At 51.5% G+C, this 12,614-nt stretch overlaps 1 protein-coding gene across 1 annotated transcript in view; it reads left to right on the forward strand.

The window, feature by feature from the left end:
* Positions 1-6,056: 6,056 nt before the first annotated feature.
* Positions 6,057-12,614, forward strand: part of LOC137528425 (E3 ubiquitin/ISG15 ligase TRIM25-like) — a 37,418-nt gene continuing 30,860 nt past the window's right edge. The window contains exon 1 of the mRNA XM_068249713.1: positions 6,057-7,161. Coding sequence (XP_068105814.1) covers positions 6,057-7,161 — 1,105 coding nt within the window. The remainder of the gene's footprint in view (positions 7,162-12,614) is intronic.

Raw genomic sequence — 12,614 nt, forward strand, 5'->3', positions numbered from 1 at the left:
CTCCGACCCCCCCAGGACCCCGCTCCCACTCGCTGCAGCGGCAGCATGGGCGCCTCCAGCCCCAACCCCCGCTCGCTCCTCGCTCCCTCCATTCCCAGCGGTTCTTCCTCCCGCTGATTTACTCTGCGCCTTCCTCCCCCCGCTTGCCCCCCCCCCTGAAGCGGCGGACGCCGCATTCCCGCCTGGACTCCCCCCAGACCCACTAACCTTTTTGCCCTTGGACGGGCGCACCTTTTTGGGCTGCCCCTTCTCCTGCTGCTGATCCTGGCGTGGGCGGGCAGCGGGCGGCGAGGGCGACAGCCGATCCGTGGCTTGCCGAGTACGCCCGCTCCTGCGTGATCCGCCTTCTGCCGGGGTGGAGGCTGACAGCAGATTCTGCAGCCATCCATCCCCCCTGCGAGCTGCCTCCTCCTGCAAGTGTCGGGCCAACGCCGCGCACTCCTGCTCCGCCATCCCCGCTGCCTAGGCCTAGCTAACAGCAGAGGAGCAAACGAAGTTTGCTACCACTGCCAATCCAGGAGGTACTGAACCTCCCCCGGATGCTACCCTACACTACTTCCCCTCTCTAGCTCCAGCCCAACCCCTTCCTGCCTACCTTGCAACTCCCCACCCCCAGCTAACTTAACCCCTTCACCCCCCTGTAAGTTCACTAGGAACTCACCAGGGTCATGATGCTGCGAGGCTAATTGCATCGCGCATCTCTTACTACATGGAAGGGGGTAACATTGGTCTGTGATCTTTCATTTTCCAAAGACTTTTATCTGATGTGTGTACCCACCTTTAGGCTTTCCATTAGAAAATGTATGCGTGCTCAAACACCAAGTTTAACCCTAGCAAGTCTGGCTTTCCAAATCTGGCCTAATTGGCTATTAATGAGGCAATGCTCATGCAAATATGCATTTGCTTTCGCATGCCAAACTATGCAGGGTCAAAAAACCAATACTGCAAAGCGGTCGCCCTGCGGGAATAAGTTCATGCTACATTAGCACTATCCAGGAGCGCCACGGGGAGGATTCCCAATGCCCCCCTTTTTATACAACCGGGGGGACCGCAGGGTCCCAGGCTCTCTCACTGCCTGGGAACCACAGTGGCACCCCGGAGGCTGGGTGGCGCAGCCGACCCCCCCCAAGTGTGGCCAGCGCCAGGGAGAGCCGTCCGCACCCACCTCCCAATATTAAAAACAGGCACTTACCTTAACGTCCATTGCGTTCTGCTACATGCGCATTAATTTTCTCATGGAAAGCATTTTTTGCAGTTTGTATCCTTTGGAGGCAGGTGGTGGATGGCTTGCTCTGGTGGTGTGAGCCCTGGAGTGAGTTGTCTGCGCCTGTCCTCCCCCCCCCCCCCCTCTGGAGTGTTGTATGTGAGCCAGCCCTGAGCTCTAAAGCTTGGGGTGACCCATGCTTCACTCCTTTCTCATGTGGTGCCCCCAAGTTAATGCGCATGTAGCAGAACGCAATGGACGTTAAGGTAAGTGCCTGTTTCTAATATTGGGAGGTGGGTGCAGACGGCTCTCCCGGCACTGGCCACGCTTGGGGGGGGGTCGCCTGCACCACCTAGCCTCCCCCTCCGGGATGCCGCTGTGGTTCCCAGGCAGTGAGAGAGCCTGGGACCCGCGGTCCCCCCGGTTGTATAAAAAGGGGGCATTGGGAATCCTCCCTGTGGCGCTCCTGGATAGTGCTAATGTAGCATGTAGCAGTTTCGCATCCCATTTTCGTTTTTGGCGAATTTTCACGAAAGTCTTCAGAAATATTTGCGTTTTCGACCAGCATCGAAAATTCATTGTATGCGGATGCTTATGCCCTTATGCGGAAAAATGTCCACAATAATCCGCATGGAAATTCAGTCTATGCGGAAGTTTATATGGAAAAATGTCCGCAATGATGCGCAAGAAACTTCTCTGAATGCGGACGCTAATGCCCTTATGCGGAAAATGTCAGCAATAATACGCAAGTAACGCGAAAATGACTGGCATTAGGCGAAAATTAACGCAAAAAAATTAGATGGAAAATTTGCTTGTCAAAACGAAATTAGGCGAAAATTCGGTAAAAATTTGTCGAAACAAATTTTTGCATTTTCGCTCATCACTGGCATGTAGCAGGGCGACCGCTTTGCGGTATTGGTTTTTTGACCCTGCATAGTTTGGCATGCAAAAGCAAATTTGCATTAGCATTGCCTCATGAATAGCCAATTAGGCCAGATTTGCAAAGCCAGACTTGCTAGGGTAGGCCTCTTTACCACGGACAGTTGATAGGCAGTAAAATGCCTCTCAAACTCTTACAACTGCTCACTACTGCCCGGTAACTGCTTGCTGCTGCCTGGTAACTGCTTGCTGCTGCCTGGTAACTAACTGCTTGCTGCTGCCTGGTAACTGCTTGCTGCTGCCTGGTAACTGCTTGCTGCTGCCTGGTAACTGCTTGCTGCTGCCTGGTAACTGCTTATTGCTGCCTGGTAACTGCTTACTGCTGCCTGGTAACTGCTTGCTGCTGCCTGGTAACTGCTTGCTGCTGCCTGGTAACTGCTTGCTGCTGCCTGGTAACTGCTCGCTGCTGCCTGGTAACTGCTTGCTGAGCACACAGCTCAACAGTCCGTGGAAAAGAGGCCTTAAACTTGGTAATTGAGCACGCATAAATTTTCTCATGCAAAGTACTTCTTCTTCTTGCTCCAAGGTTGAGGCACTTAGTCTATTATATATATAGATATAGATACACTAGCTGACTAAATACAATGAAAATACTAGCTAACTATATAAGACAATAATAAATGTGTTTAGGAGGTGTTTAGGAAGCAAAGCGCTAGGTTTAGCAGTGAAAAGCACTTGCTCAGACACAGCACAGCACTGGAGAATCTCTCAGTACCAGCAGCAGTCACACAAGTGCGTGGCTCCGCAAGATGGCCGCCGCCTTATATAGAGGAGGGGAGGGCCAGGCTCCCCTCCTCTGATTGGTTGCTAGGGTTGCCAAGTCCTCGGCAGGAGGACTTCTGATTGGCCCAATCACGTCATCCCCAAATCCCGAAGCCGAAACCGAACCCACAGCTCCATCCGGCCGAATTCGAGTGCGCACATTCGGCAGGCTTCGTATTCGGGTTCGGCTCGGATTGCAGCATTCGGGTTCAGGTTCACATTCGGCAAACCCAAAAAAAACCAACCGAATTTTCGGGGAAACTTCGCATTCGGGGTCCTGCTGAGCAACCCTGGTGGCCGCCACCAGCAGCAGCCGCCAGCGCCCCCAAGACCTGCTGAGCAACCCTGAAGACAAGTGAAACATGCTGTACTGAACGTTTTGCCATTCATTTGCCCATACTGGAAGCTGGATATCTCAGTGATTTCACTGAACACTTGGGGGTTAATTTAAGATAACAAAAGGTCAGTTTGTCAGGGCAGCATGGCGGCGTAGTGTTTAGCACTCTTGCCTTGCAGCGCTGGGTCCCTGGTTCAAATCTCAGCCAAAGAATCATCAGTGAGGCGGAAAGGATCATCGGATCGCCCCTGCCACCCCTCGATCTCCTCCACGCGGCTAGGATGAGGAAGAGGGCCACCAGGATTTCCTGCGACCCCGGCAGCCGCTTTTTTGAGCCCCTCCCATCCGGCCACCGATTCCGAACTATCCCGACCAAGACAACCAGGCGCAGGAACTCCTTCTTCCCCCAGGCAGTTCTGCTGCTCAACAACTCTGACCCCTGACTCTTCCGTCCCAGTCTGCAACCAGCATACTTGCCTTAGGGGCTCTTCTGCCTTCTATTCTGCATCTCCAACACACAATATCACAATAGATGTTATCGTACTGTTATGCTGCTAGTATGTGGAACTGCAGCCGCCAATGTATTGTAAATGCTGTCAGTATGTGTAATTGCCATATATATGTAAAATGTATTGTAAATGCTGTCATTATGTGTAATTGCTGTATATATGTAAAATGTACAACTGTCATTACGTATTTGCCCTAGCCATGTGTACCACAAGCAATTCCGAGTACGGCACCACCTTACTTGGCGAATAAATCCATCTTGTATCTTGTATCAACATCTGCAAGGAGTTTGTATGTTCTCCCGTGTCTATGTGGGTTTCCTCCGGGTACTCCGGTTTCCTCCCACACCCCCAAAACATACAGATAGGTTAATTGGCTTCAACCCAAAATTGGCCCTAGACTACAATACATACACTACACAATATAGACATATGACTATGACAGGGACTAGATTGTGAGCTCCTTTGACGGACAGTTAGTGACAAGACTATATATACTCTGTACAGCGCTGCGGAAGATGTTGGCGCTATATAAACACTAAATAATAATAATAATAATTTGTGATGAAGTGCAAGAAAACAGGAGGCCCTGCCAGTCTCTCACACAAGTCAGAAAGCAGCCCTCCTGGAGTCTAGGGACTGTCAAAAACTTTTCAACTTTTTTAACGCCTTATCCACACATGCAGTCATTATAACAATGGGGAGAGACAAGACAGATATTTGCCCACGGACCTTCCAGGCAAGCTCTGCATCATGCTGTGTATATTTACCAGCTTGCCTGCCCTCTAATTACACTTTTATCAGCTAGCCTAGTGTTTCACATTGCCTTACAACAACAAACCTGACTACACCAGACACTGGACCTGCCCTAAATCACTGAATGAAAGGCGGCCTGGGGGGAGATTGCCCCCCTTCCCCCCTGGCCAGTCTGCCCCTCAGGAAGAAGCTACAGTTCCTGTTTCTTCCAGACATCCAATGTGAATCAAATCATTCATTGTAATGATGATTCGACTCACAAAAAAGATACGGATCAAAGATCCGAATCGTTCATGATCCGGACAACACTACCGCCCATCTGATAGGCTCTAGGACAGTGGTTCCCAACCCGGGGGCAATCACCCCCAGGTGGGCGATTTGGGTTCTAAGGGGGGCGGTAAATTTGTGGGGGGCGACAGGGGGGTGATCAGTTTGAAAAGGCACAAAAAATAAAGTGTTGCAGTGTCACTCGTTTTTAAGAAAATTATGGGCAAAAAATATGATCTGTATAAAATATGCAAGTGTGCATGATAGAGTTGCGTAATTCCTCAGGGCTCGTTGGTCACGCGCCGGTGTAATGTCAGATATTGCAGCCCGGAAGCAGCCTTCCTCACTGAGTATCGCGCATGCTCAGTGGGAAGTTAGATATTATTTACCTGAAATATCTCCGCTTCCGCACCACGTACACTCCCGAAATTTTCAGGGGAGGGAGGGGACCCCCAGATCTAGCTCTGTGTCGAATTGCAGCCCCCGAGCCCCGCTAGTTCCCGAGATAGGTTTGCTTCAATCTGTCTCGGGAACCAGCGGGGCTCAGGGGCTGCAATTCGGCACAGAGCTAGATCTGGGGGTCCCCTCCCTCCCCTGAAAATTTCGGGAGTGTACGTGGTGCGGAAGCGGAGATATTTAGGACGTTTTACGTGGCTGCACAATTTAATGGGACGCAGGCTCCTACTGCGCATGCGGGGCTGTACAACGTGCGGGGCTGCAATAGCTGACATTACACCGGTAAGGGAATTGACGCGAAGTAGTTGAGTCACCGGCTATTTTGAGCTGGCAAGGTCACAGCGCTACCCCCTCCACTGGCACCACCACCTGGCGTAAGGGTATACCATACTAAGAGAAGGGGGGCGACAGGGGTGAGTCGTCTTCCCCTAAGGGGCGATACCTCATAAAAGGTTGGGAACCACTGCTCTAGGGAAAACACTGGACTGAGTCTTGGCCGCTCGGCTCCCAAAGAGGCTCGTGATCGGCTCTCTGTCTCTTCAAGCGGCTCTTCTGCAGCTCGGCTCGCTCTGTGTTCGACTCTCTTCACCCAGACATTTCAAAAACCCGGGAGGACGGCCTGGACAGGTCGGAAAAAGTGGACCTGTCCGGGCAAAAGAGGACGCCTGGTCAGCCTATGCTATATAATGCTGTACAGTATAATCTATGTGTGTCTAAGTGTGTCATACAGTGGCAAAGTTAATCATTGACAAATGTTGATAAGCTGCACCTTGCTTGTCATGTGATTAGGGATACCTTCACCTTTGCTCATCAGGTTCCAGGTGTGACAATGGCGTCTGCTGGAGTGACTGCTGAGCTCCGCTGCTGCATCTGCATGGAGATCTATAGAGATCCTGTGACCTTGCCGTGTGGCCACAGTTTCTGCCGGGGCTGCATCACACGGACCTGGGATCTCCGGGATGATCTAACGGAACATAAATGTCCTGAATGTCAGCGGAATTACAGCAAGAGGCCTGAGCTGGTGAGGAGCACAAGGCTACATAATATCTGTGAGGCTTTTCATGCTACAGAGACAGATCAGGAGCAGACCGGGGTCTTCTGTAATTACTGTGACTTTCCTGTTCCTGCTACTAAATCCTGTCTGCAGTGTGAGACCTCCTTGTGTGACCATCACCTGAGGAAACATGACAGGTCAGGAGGACACACTTTACTGCCTCCCACCACTGACCTGAGGAAGAGGAAATGCTCTGTCCATAAGAAGATCCTGGAGTATTACTGCACTGAGGATGCCTCATGTGTCTGTGTGTCCTGCAGGCTGGATGGAGAACATCGGGGACACCAGGTGGAGACACTACAGGAGGCCTCTGAGAAGAAGAAGGGGAAGCTGAGAAGTGATCTGCAGGCACTGATGGCAGAGACAGAGGAGGCTGAGAAAAGAGTCCAGAGTCTGGAGGAACACAGGAGAAAAGCAGCTGGTGAAGCAGAGAGAGTCACTGCCCTGTTTAGAGACCTCAGGAGACGGCTGGAGGAGCTGGAGGAGAGAGTCCTGAGTGACATCACAAGGCAGGTACAAGCCTATGATGACATCATCAGGCAGCTGGAGATAAAGAAGGAGGAGCTGTCCAGGAAGATGCGTCACATTGAGGAGCTGTGTAACATGACTGATCCACTGACTGTCTTACAGGAATCAGAGACAGGTGACTTGTGTGACACAGAGGACAGACATGATAAGCAGCTCCATGATGGAGGGGATCTGGATGTGGCCGGCATCTCACACACATTACACACAGGACTAGCTGAGATCATGTCTGGGGTAATTGTGCAGAAACATACAGACACACAGGCCACGCCCCCACTATCCAGGCCACGCCCCCAACCCTCCCCCACCGCACAACACACACAGACCTATCCACATTCCAGTACAAAGGACAAAGGTCCCGTCACTGCTAAACTATCCAGGCCACGCCCCCACCCCTCCCCCACCGCACAACACACACAGCGCCAGGCTGGGGGGACACATATTGGGGCTGCACAACAAACATCAGAGCTGCCAGTGTATGCAGACATATTACTGAATGTAACCACAGCTGGTAATTATCTACATATATCAGATGACAGGAAAACTGCATCCAGGTCACCATGGTGGCAAAAGCGCCCAGCAGCACCAGAGAGATTTCAGCATTATTATCAGGTGTTGAGCAGTTGGAGTTTCTCCTCAGGGCGACATTACTGGGAAGTGGATGTTGGGGGATCAGACAGCTGGAGAGTTGGAATGTGTTACCCCAGTATGGACAGGAGGGGAGATCAGTCACTGATTGGATGTAATAATAAGTCCTGGGGTTTGTGCAAGGATTTGGGTAATCAGTACGCAGTGACACATGACAGGAAAGTGATCCGGATACCTGATGGGATCGGCAGTGATAGAGTCAGGATAGATCTGGATTATGAGGCCGGGCAGATCTCCTTTTATGCCCTGTGTGACCCCATCAGACACCTCCACACCTTCACTGCCACCTTCACTGAGCCCCTCCATGCTGCGTTATGTGTATGGGATGGTTGTATAAAGATATCTGGGGGGGAGGCAGAGGGTGTGAGAACTCCGCCCACTGGTGACATCACAGGGAGAGGATTGTGATTGGCTGATTGTCCTGCCAGTAATTACTAGCTGTCTGTGATTTCCAGGGACAATTCCTGGTTTCTGTCCTGAACATTTATATCCTTAAAGGACTTACAAGGCCAAAATCTGCCCCAAAACTTAAAAAAAAGTTAACTACCTGCATGACTTTGTAAGGCAAGGAGGACGCCGTCCGCGCCCTCCGTGCCGTTCCGCCTGGTCCCCTCTGCTCAATAGCCCCCCGAAAGGCTGCGACCCCACGGTCCGGGTCGGTATCTGCAGCCTGCATAAAGATGGCCGCCGGAGCTGGCCACAGCTGCGCAGTCCGCATAGCCGCTACTGTGGCTGCGCAGCTCTAGGGCCAACCCCCCAATCCACGTAACAGGCAGCATGGATCGGAGGGTTGGCCCTAGAGCTGCGCAGCCACAGTAGCGGCTATGCGGACTGCGCAGCTGTGGCCAGCTCCGGCGGCCATCTTTATGCAGGCTGCAGGTACCGACCCGGACCGTGGGGTCGCAGCCTTTCGGGGGGCTATTGAGCAGAGGGGACCAGGCGGAACGGCACGGAGGGTGCGGACGGCGTCCTCCGTGCCTTACAAAGTCATGCAGGTAGTTAACTTTTTTTACGTTTTGGGGGCAGATTTTGGCCTCGTAAGTCCTTTAAAGAAAATCTGTAACCTCAAAAAGTTCCCCTGGGGGGTACTCACCTCGGGAGGGGGAAGCCTCAGGGCCCCAATGAGGCTTCCCACGCTGTCCTCCGTCCCTCGGGGGTCTCGCTGCAGCCCTCCGAACAGCGGCGATCTAAATATTTACCTTCCCGACTCCTGCGCAGGCACTGTGGCGGCTCTTGGCTCAGAAATAGGTGGAAATACCCAATCGCTGCTGGGTCTGCTCTACTGCGCAGGCGCCAGTCTCCGGCGCCTACGCAGTAGAGTGGACCCGACCGAGATTGGGTATTTCCATCTACTTCAGAGCCGAGAGCCGTCACAGCGCCTGCGCAGTAGAGAGGGCCCGACAGATTGGGTATTTCCGTCTACTTCGGAGCCGAAAGCCTCAACAGCGCCCTCGGTGGAGCCTGCAAAGGTAAATATTGAACAGGCTGTCGGATTTGTCGCGCCGCTATTCGGAGGGCTGCAGCAAGACACCCGTGGGACAGAGGACGGCGTGGGAAGCCTCATTGGGACCCTGAGGCTTCCCCCTCCCGAGGTGAGTACACCCCAGGGGAACTTTTTGAGGTTACAGTGTCTCTTTAAATCCTCATTTATTGTCACCTTATATATAAATACAATGTTGCCGGTCACCATGAGTGATCTGGGTATTCTGTCACCTTGTAATAAGTTCATTTTAATAAGCCTCTAAGTGTCACAAATTTTATCTCTATTTCCTCTATTGGTGAGCAGCCTGGAAATGGAGAAATGGATATAAACAAATTATAATTTCTTTTTATATTCTGTAACTCTGAAAAGAAGAAGAAGACAGGAAATTTACAGCAAGCATAATGTAAGGGTGAACAGAGGCGCCAGCAGGATAAAAGGTTCTAAAAGGCTTAAAATCCCTCAGGAGGAGGTGGTGGACTCGTCTCCCCGAAGCAGACAAGATACCGTCAGTTTTATGACAACAGGTTTATTAATATACTCCAAAACAAACAGTGCAACGCGTTTCACGGGTATGTTCCCGCTTCTTCAGGCAATAAACAGATAGGAGTACACAGTATAGTCTCAAGGTCACAAATAGCGCCTGTTTATTGCCTGAGGAAGCGGGAACACCCGTGAAACGCGTTGCACTGTTTGTTTTGGAGTATATTAATAAACCTGTTGTCATAAAACTGACGCTATCTTGTCTGCTTCGGGAAGGCGAGTCCACCACCACCTCCTGAGGGATTTTAAGCCTTTTAGAACCTTTTATCCTGCTGGCGCCTCTGTTCACTCTTACATTATCAATATCCACCTCTGGTGGAGGGGTGTTGCCCCTAATTTCCTTATCTACAGAGAGCGACTTTTAATCCTGAGTGAGGACAGGTCTAATCTCCTCACCTGCCTATACAGTGGTTACCTAGGAGGTAACCCACGTTTGTGAGTATATACATTATATACTTTTCATTTCCAACCCCTTGTTTTGCATACTACACTATATTGGGCTCTCGGTATTTATTTTGCCTTTATCGTAAACAGCAAGCATAATTCATGCATGTGTTATATTTGTGGAGTCCAACTAGGGTAAGGTAGGGGTGGGGTGACTGGGATATTTTACACTCTATCATATTTGCATAGCCTTATTTATCAGCTGTAGTTTTGCAATGAGATAACACAGCACTGCAGACTGACTTACACAGGAGGGTCACAACCCTCTCCCAGCACTGCTGGCTTCTGGCCCCCTGTATTCAGAGTCAGGGCCGGCGCTTCCATAGAGGCAAAGGGGGCAACTGCCCCCGCATCTGTAGGGGCCCCCACGTGTTCCCCTTTGCCTCAATGGCTGCCGGCCAGATACTCCCTCATACTCCCCCGGCTGCAGCTGTCGGCCAGATCTCCCTCTCATTTCTCCCCCCCCCTTCCCCCCCCCGCAGTGTTGCGAAGGCAGTGGGAGATACACACGCGTCTATCAAAAAAGGGCGCCTGGAAAAAAGGGTGTGAGGTATAGCCGAAATTGTACGTTTTAATGTAAAACCATATTTTTAGTTTAAGAGGTTGTAAACGAAAATGTAGTGCTAAATAGGTTAAATAAACGGAAATGAAATGGCAAAATACCGTCTATAACAACAAACAAATTCTGAAATGACGTTTGTCAAATAGCGTCTATAACAAAAACGATATTTACACTTGTACTAAGCATAGTAATACAATGGTAGATTTTACAGATATTTTACTGCAATTATACCTCACTTTAGGGTCACACATATCTCTCCTTATCCCTATCCCTAACACCTAGACCCCCCACTTTGTGTTAATACACATAATGTAATAAATTGTATATATTACATATATTGTACTGTAACTATACCTTACCTTAGTCTCACACAGATCCCTCCCTGTACCTATCCCTAACCCCTAGACCCCCTGGTGGTGCCTAACCCTAAGACCCCCCTGGTGGTGCCTAAACCTAAGACCCCCCTGGTGGTGCCTAAACCTAAGACCCCCCTGGTGGTGCCTAAACCTTACCACCCCCCTGGTGGTGTATATTGCACTGTAAGTATACCTAACCCTCCCTGTACCTATCCCTAACCCCTAGACCCCCCTGGTGGTGCCTAACCCTAACCACGCCCTGGTGGTGCCTAACCCTAACCAGCCCCTGGTGGTGCCTAAACCTAATACTCCCCTGGTGGTGCCTAAACCTAATACTCCCCTGGTGGTGCCTAAACCTAAGACCCCCCCTGGTGGTGCCTAAACCTAATACTCCCCTGGTGGTGCCTAAACCTAATACTCCCCTGGTGGTGCCTAAACCTAAGACCCCCCTGGTGGTGCCTAACCCTAAGACCCCCCTGGTGGTGCCTAAACCTAACCACCCCCCTGGTGGTGTATATTGCACTGTAAGTATACCTAACCCTCCCTGTACCTATCCCTAACCCCTAGACCCCCCTGGTGGTGCCTAAACCTAATACTCCCCTGGTGGTGCCTAAACCTAATACTCCCCTGGTGGTGCCTAAACCTAATACTCCCCTGGTGGTGCCTAACCCTAATACTCCCCTGGTGGTGCCTAAACCTAAGACCCCCCTGGTGGTGCCTAACCCTAAGACCCCCCTGGTGGTGCCTAAACCTAACCACCCCCCTGGTGGTGTATATTGCACTGTAAGTATACCTAACCCTCCCTGTACCTATCCCTAACCCCTAGACCCCCCTGGTGGTGCCTAAACCTAAGACCCCCCTGGTGGTGCCTAAACCTAATACTCCCCTGGTGGTGCCTAAACCTAATACTCCCCTGGTGGTGCCTAAACCTAATACTCCCCTGGTGGTGCCTAACCCTAAGACCCCCCTGGTGGTGCCTAAACCTAAGACCCCCTGGTGGTGCCTAACCCTAAGACCCCCCTGGTGGTGCCTAAACCTAACCACCCCCTGGTGGTGTATATTGCACTGTAAGTATACCTAACCCTCCCTGTACCTATCCCTAACCCCTAGACCCCCTGGTGCTGCCTAACCCTAAGACCCCCCTGGTGGTACCTAAACCTAAGACCCCCCTGGTGGTGCCTAACCCTAAGACCCCCCTGGTGGTGCCTAAACCTATATATTGCACTGTAAGTATACCTAACCCTCCCTGTACCTATCCCTAACCCCTAGACCCCCCTGGTGGTGCCTAAACCTAAGACTCCCCTGAGACTCCCCTGGTGGTGCCTAAACCTAATACTCCCCTGGTGGTGCCTAAACCTAATACTCCCCTGGTGGTGCCTAAACCTAAGACCCCTACTGGTGGTGCCTAAACCTAAGACCCCCCTGGTGGTGCCTAAACCTAAGACCCCCCTGGTGGTGCCTAAACCTAAGACCCCCCTGGTGGTGCCTAACCATAAGACCCCCCTGGTGGTGCCTAACCCTAAGACCCCCCTGGTGGTGCCTAAACCTAAGACCCCCCTGGTGGTGCCTTACCCTAAGACCCCCCTGGTGGTGCCTAAACCTAAGACCCTCCTGGTGGTGCCTAACCCTAAGACCCCCTGGTGGTGCCTAACCCTAAGACCCCCTGGTGGTGTATATTGTACTGTAACTATACCTAACCCTCCTCTCACACAGAACTTTCCCTGTACCTAACCCTAACCCTTAAACCCCCCTGGTGGTGCCTAACCCTAACCACC

Source organism: Hyperolius riggenbachi, chromosome 8 (genome assembly GCF_040937935.1).
Source record: "Hyperolius riggenbachi isolate aHypRig1 chromosome 8, aHypRig1.pri, whole genome shotgun sequence".
NCBI classification, from domain to species: Eukaryota; Metazoa; Chordata; class Amphibia; order Anura; family Hyperoliidae; genus Hyperolius; species Hyperolius riggenbachi.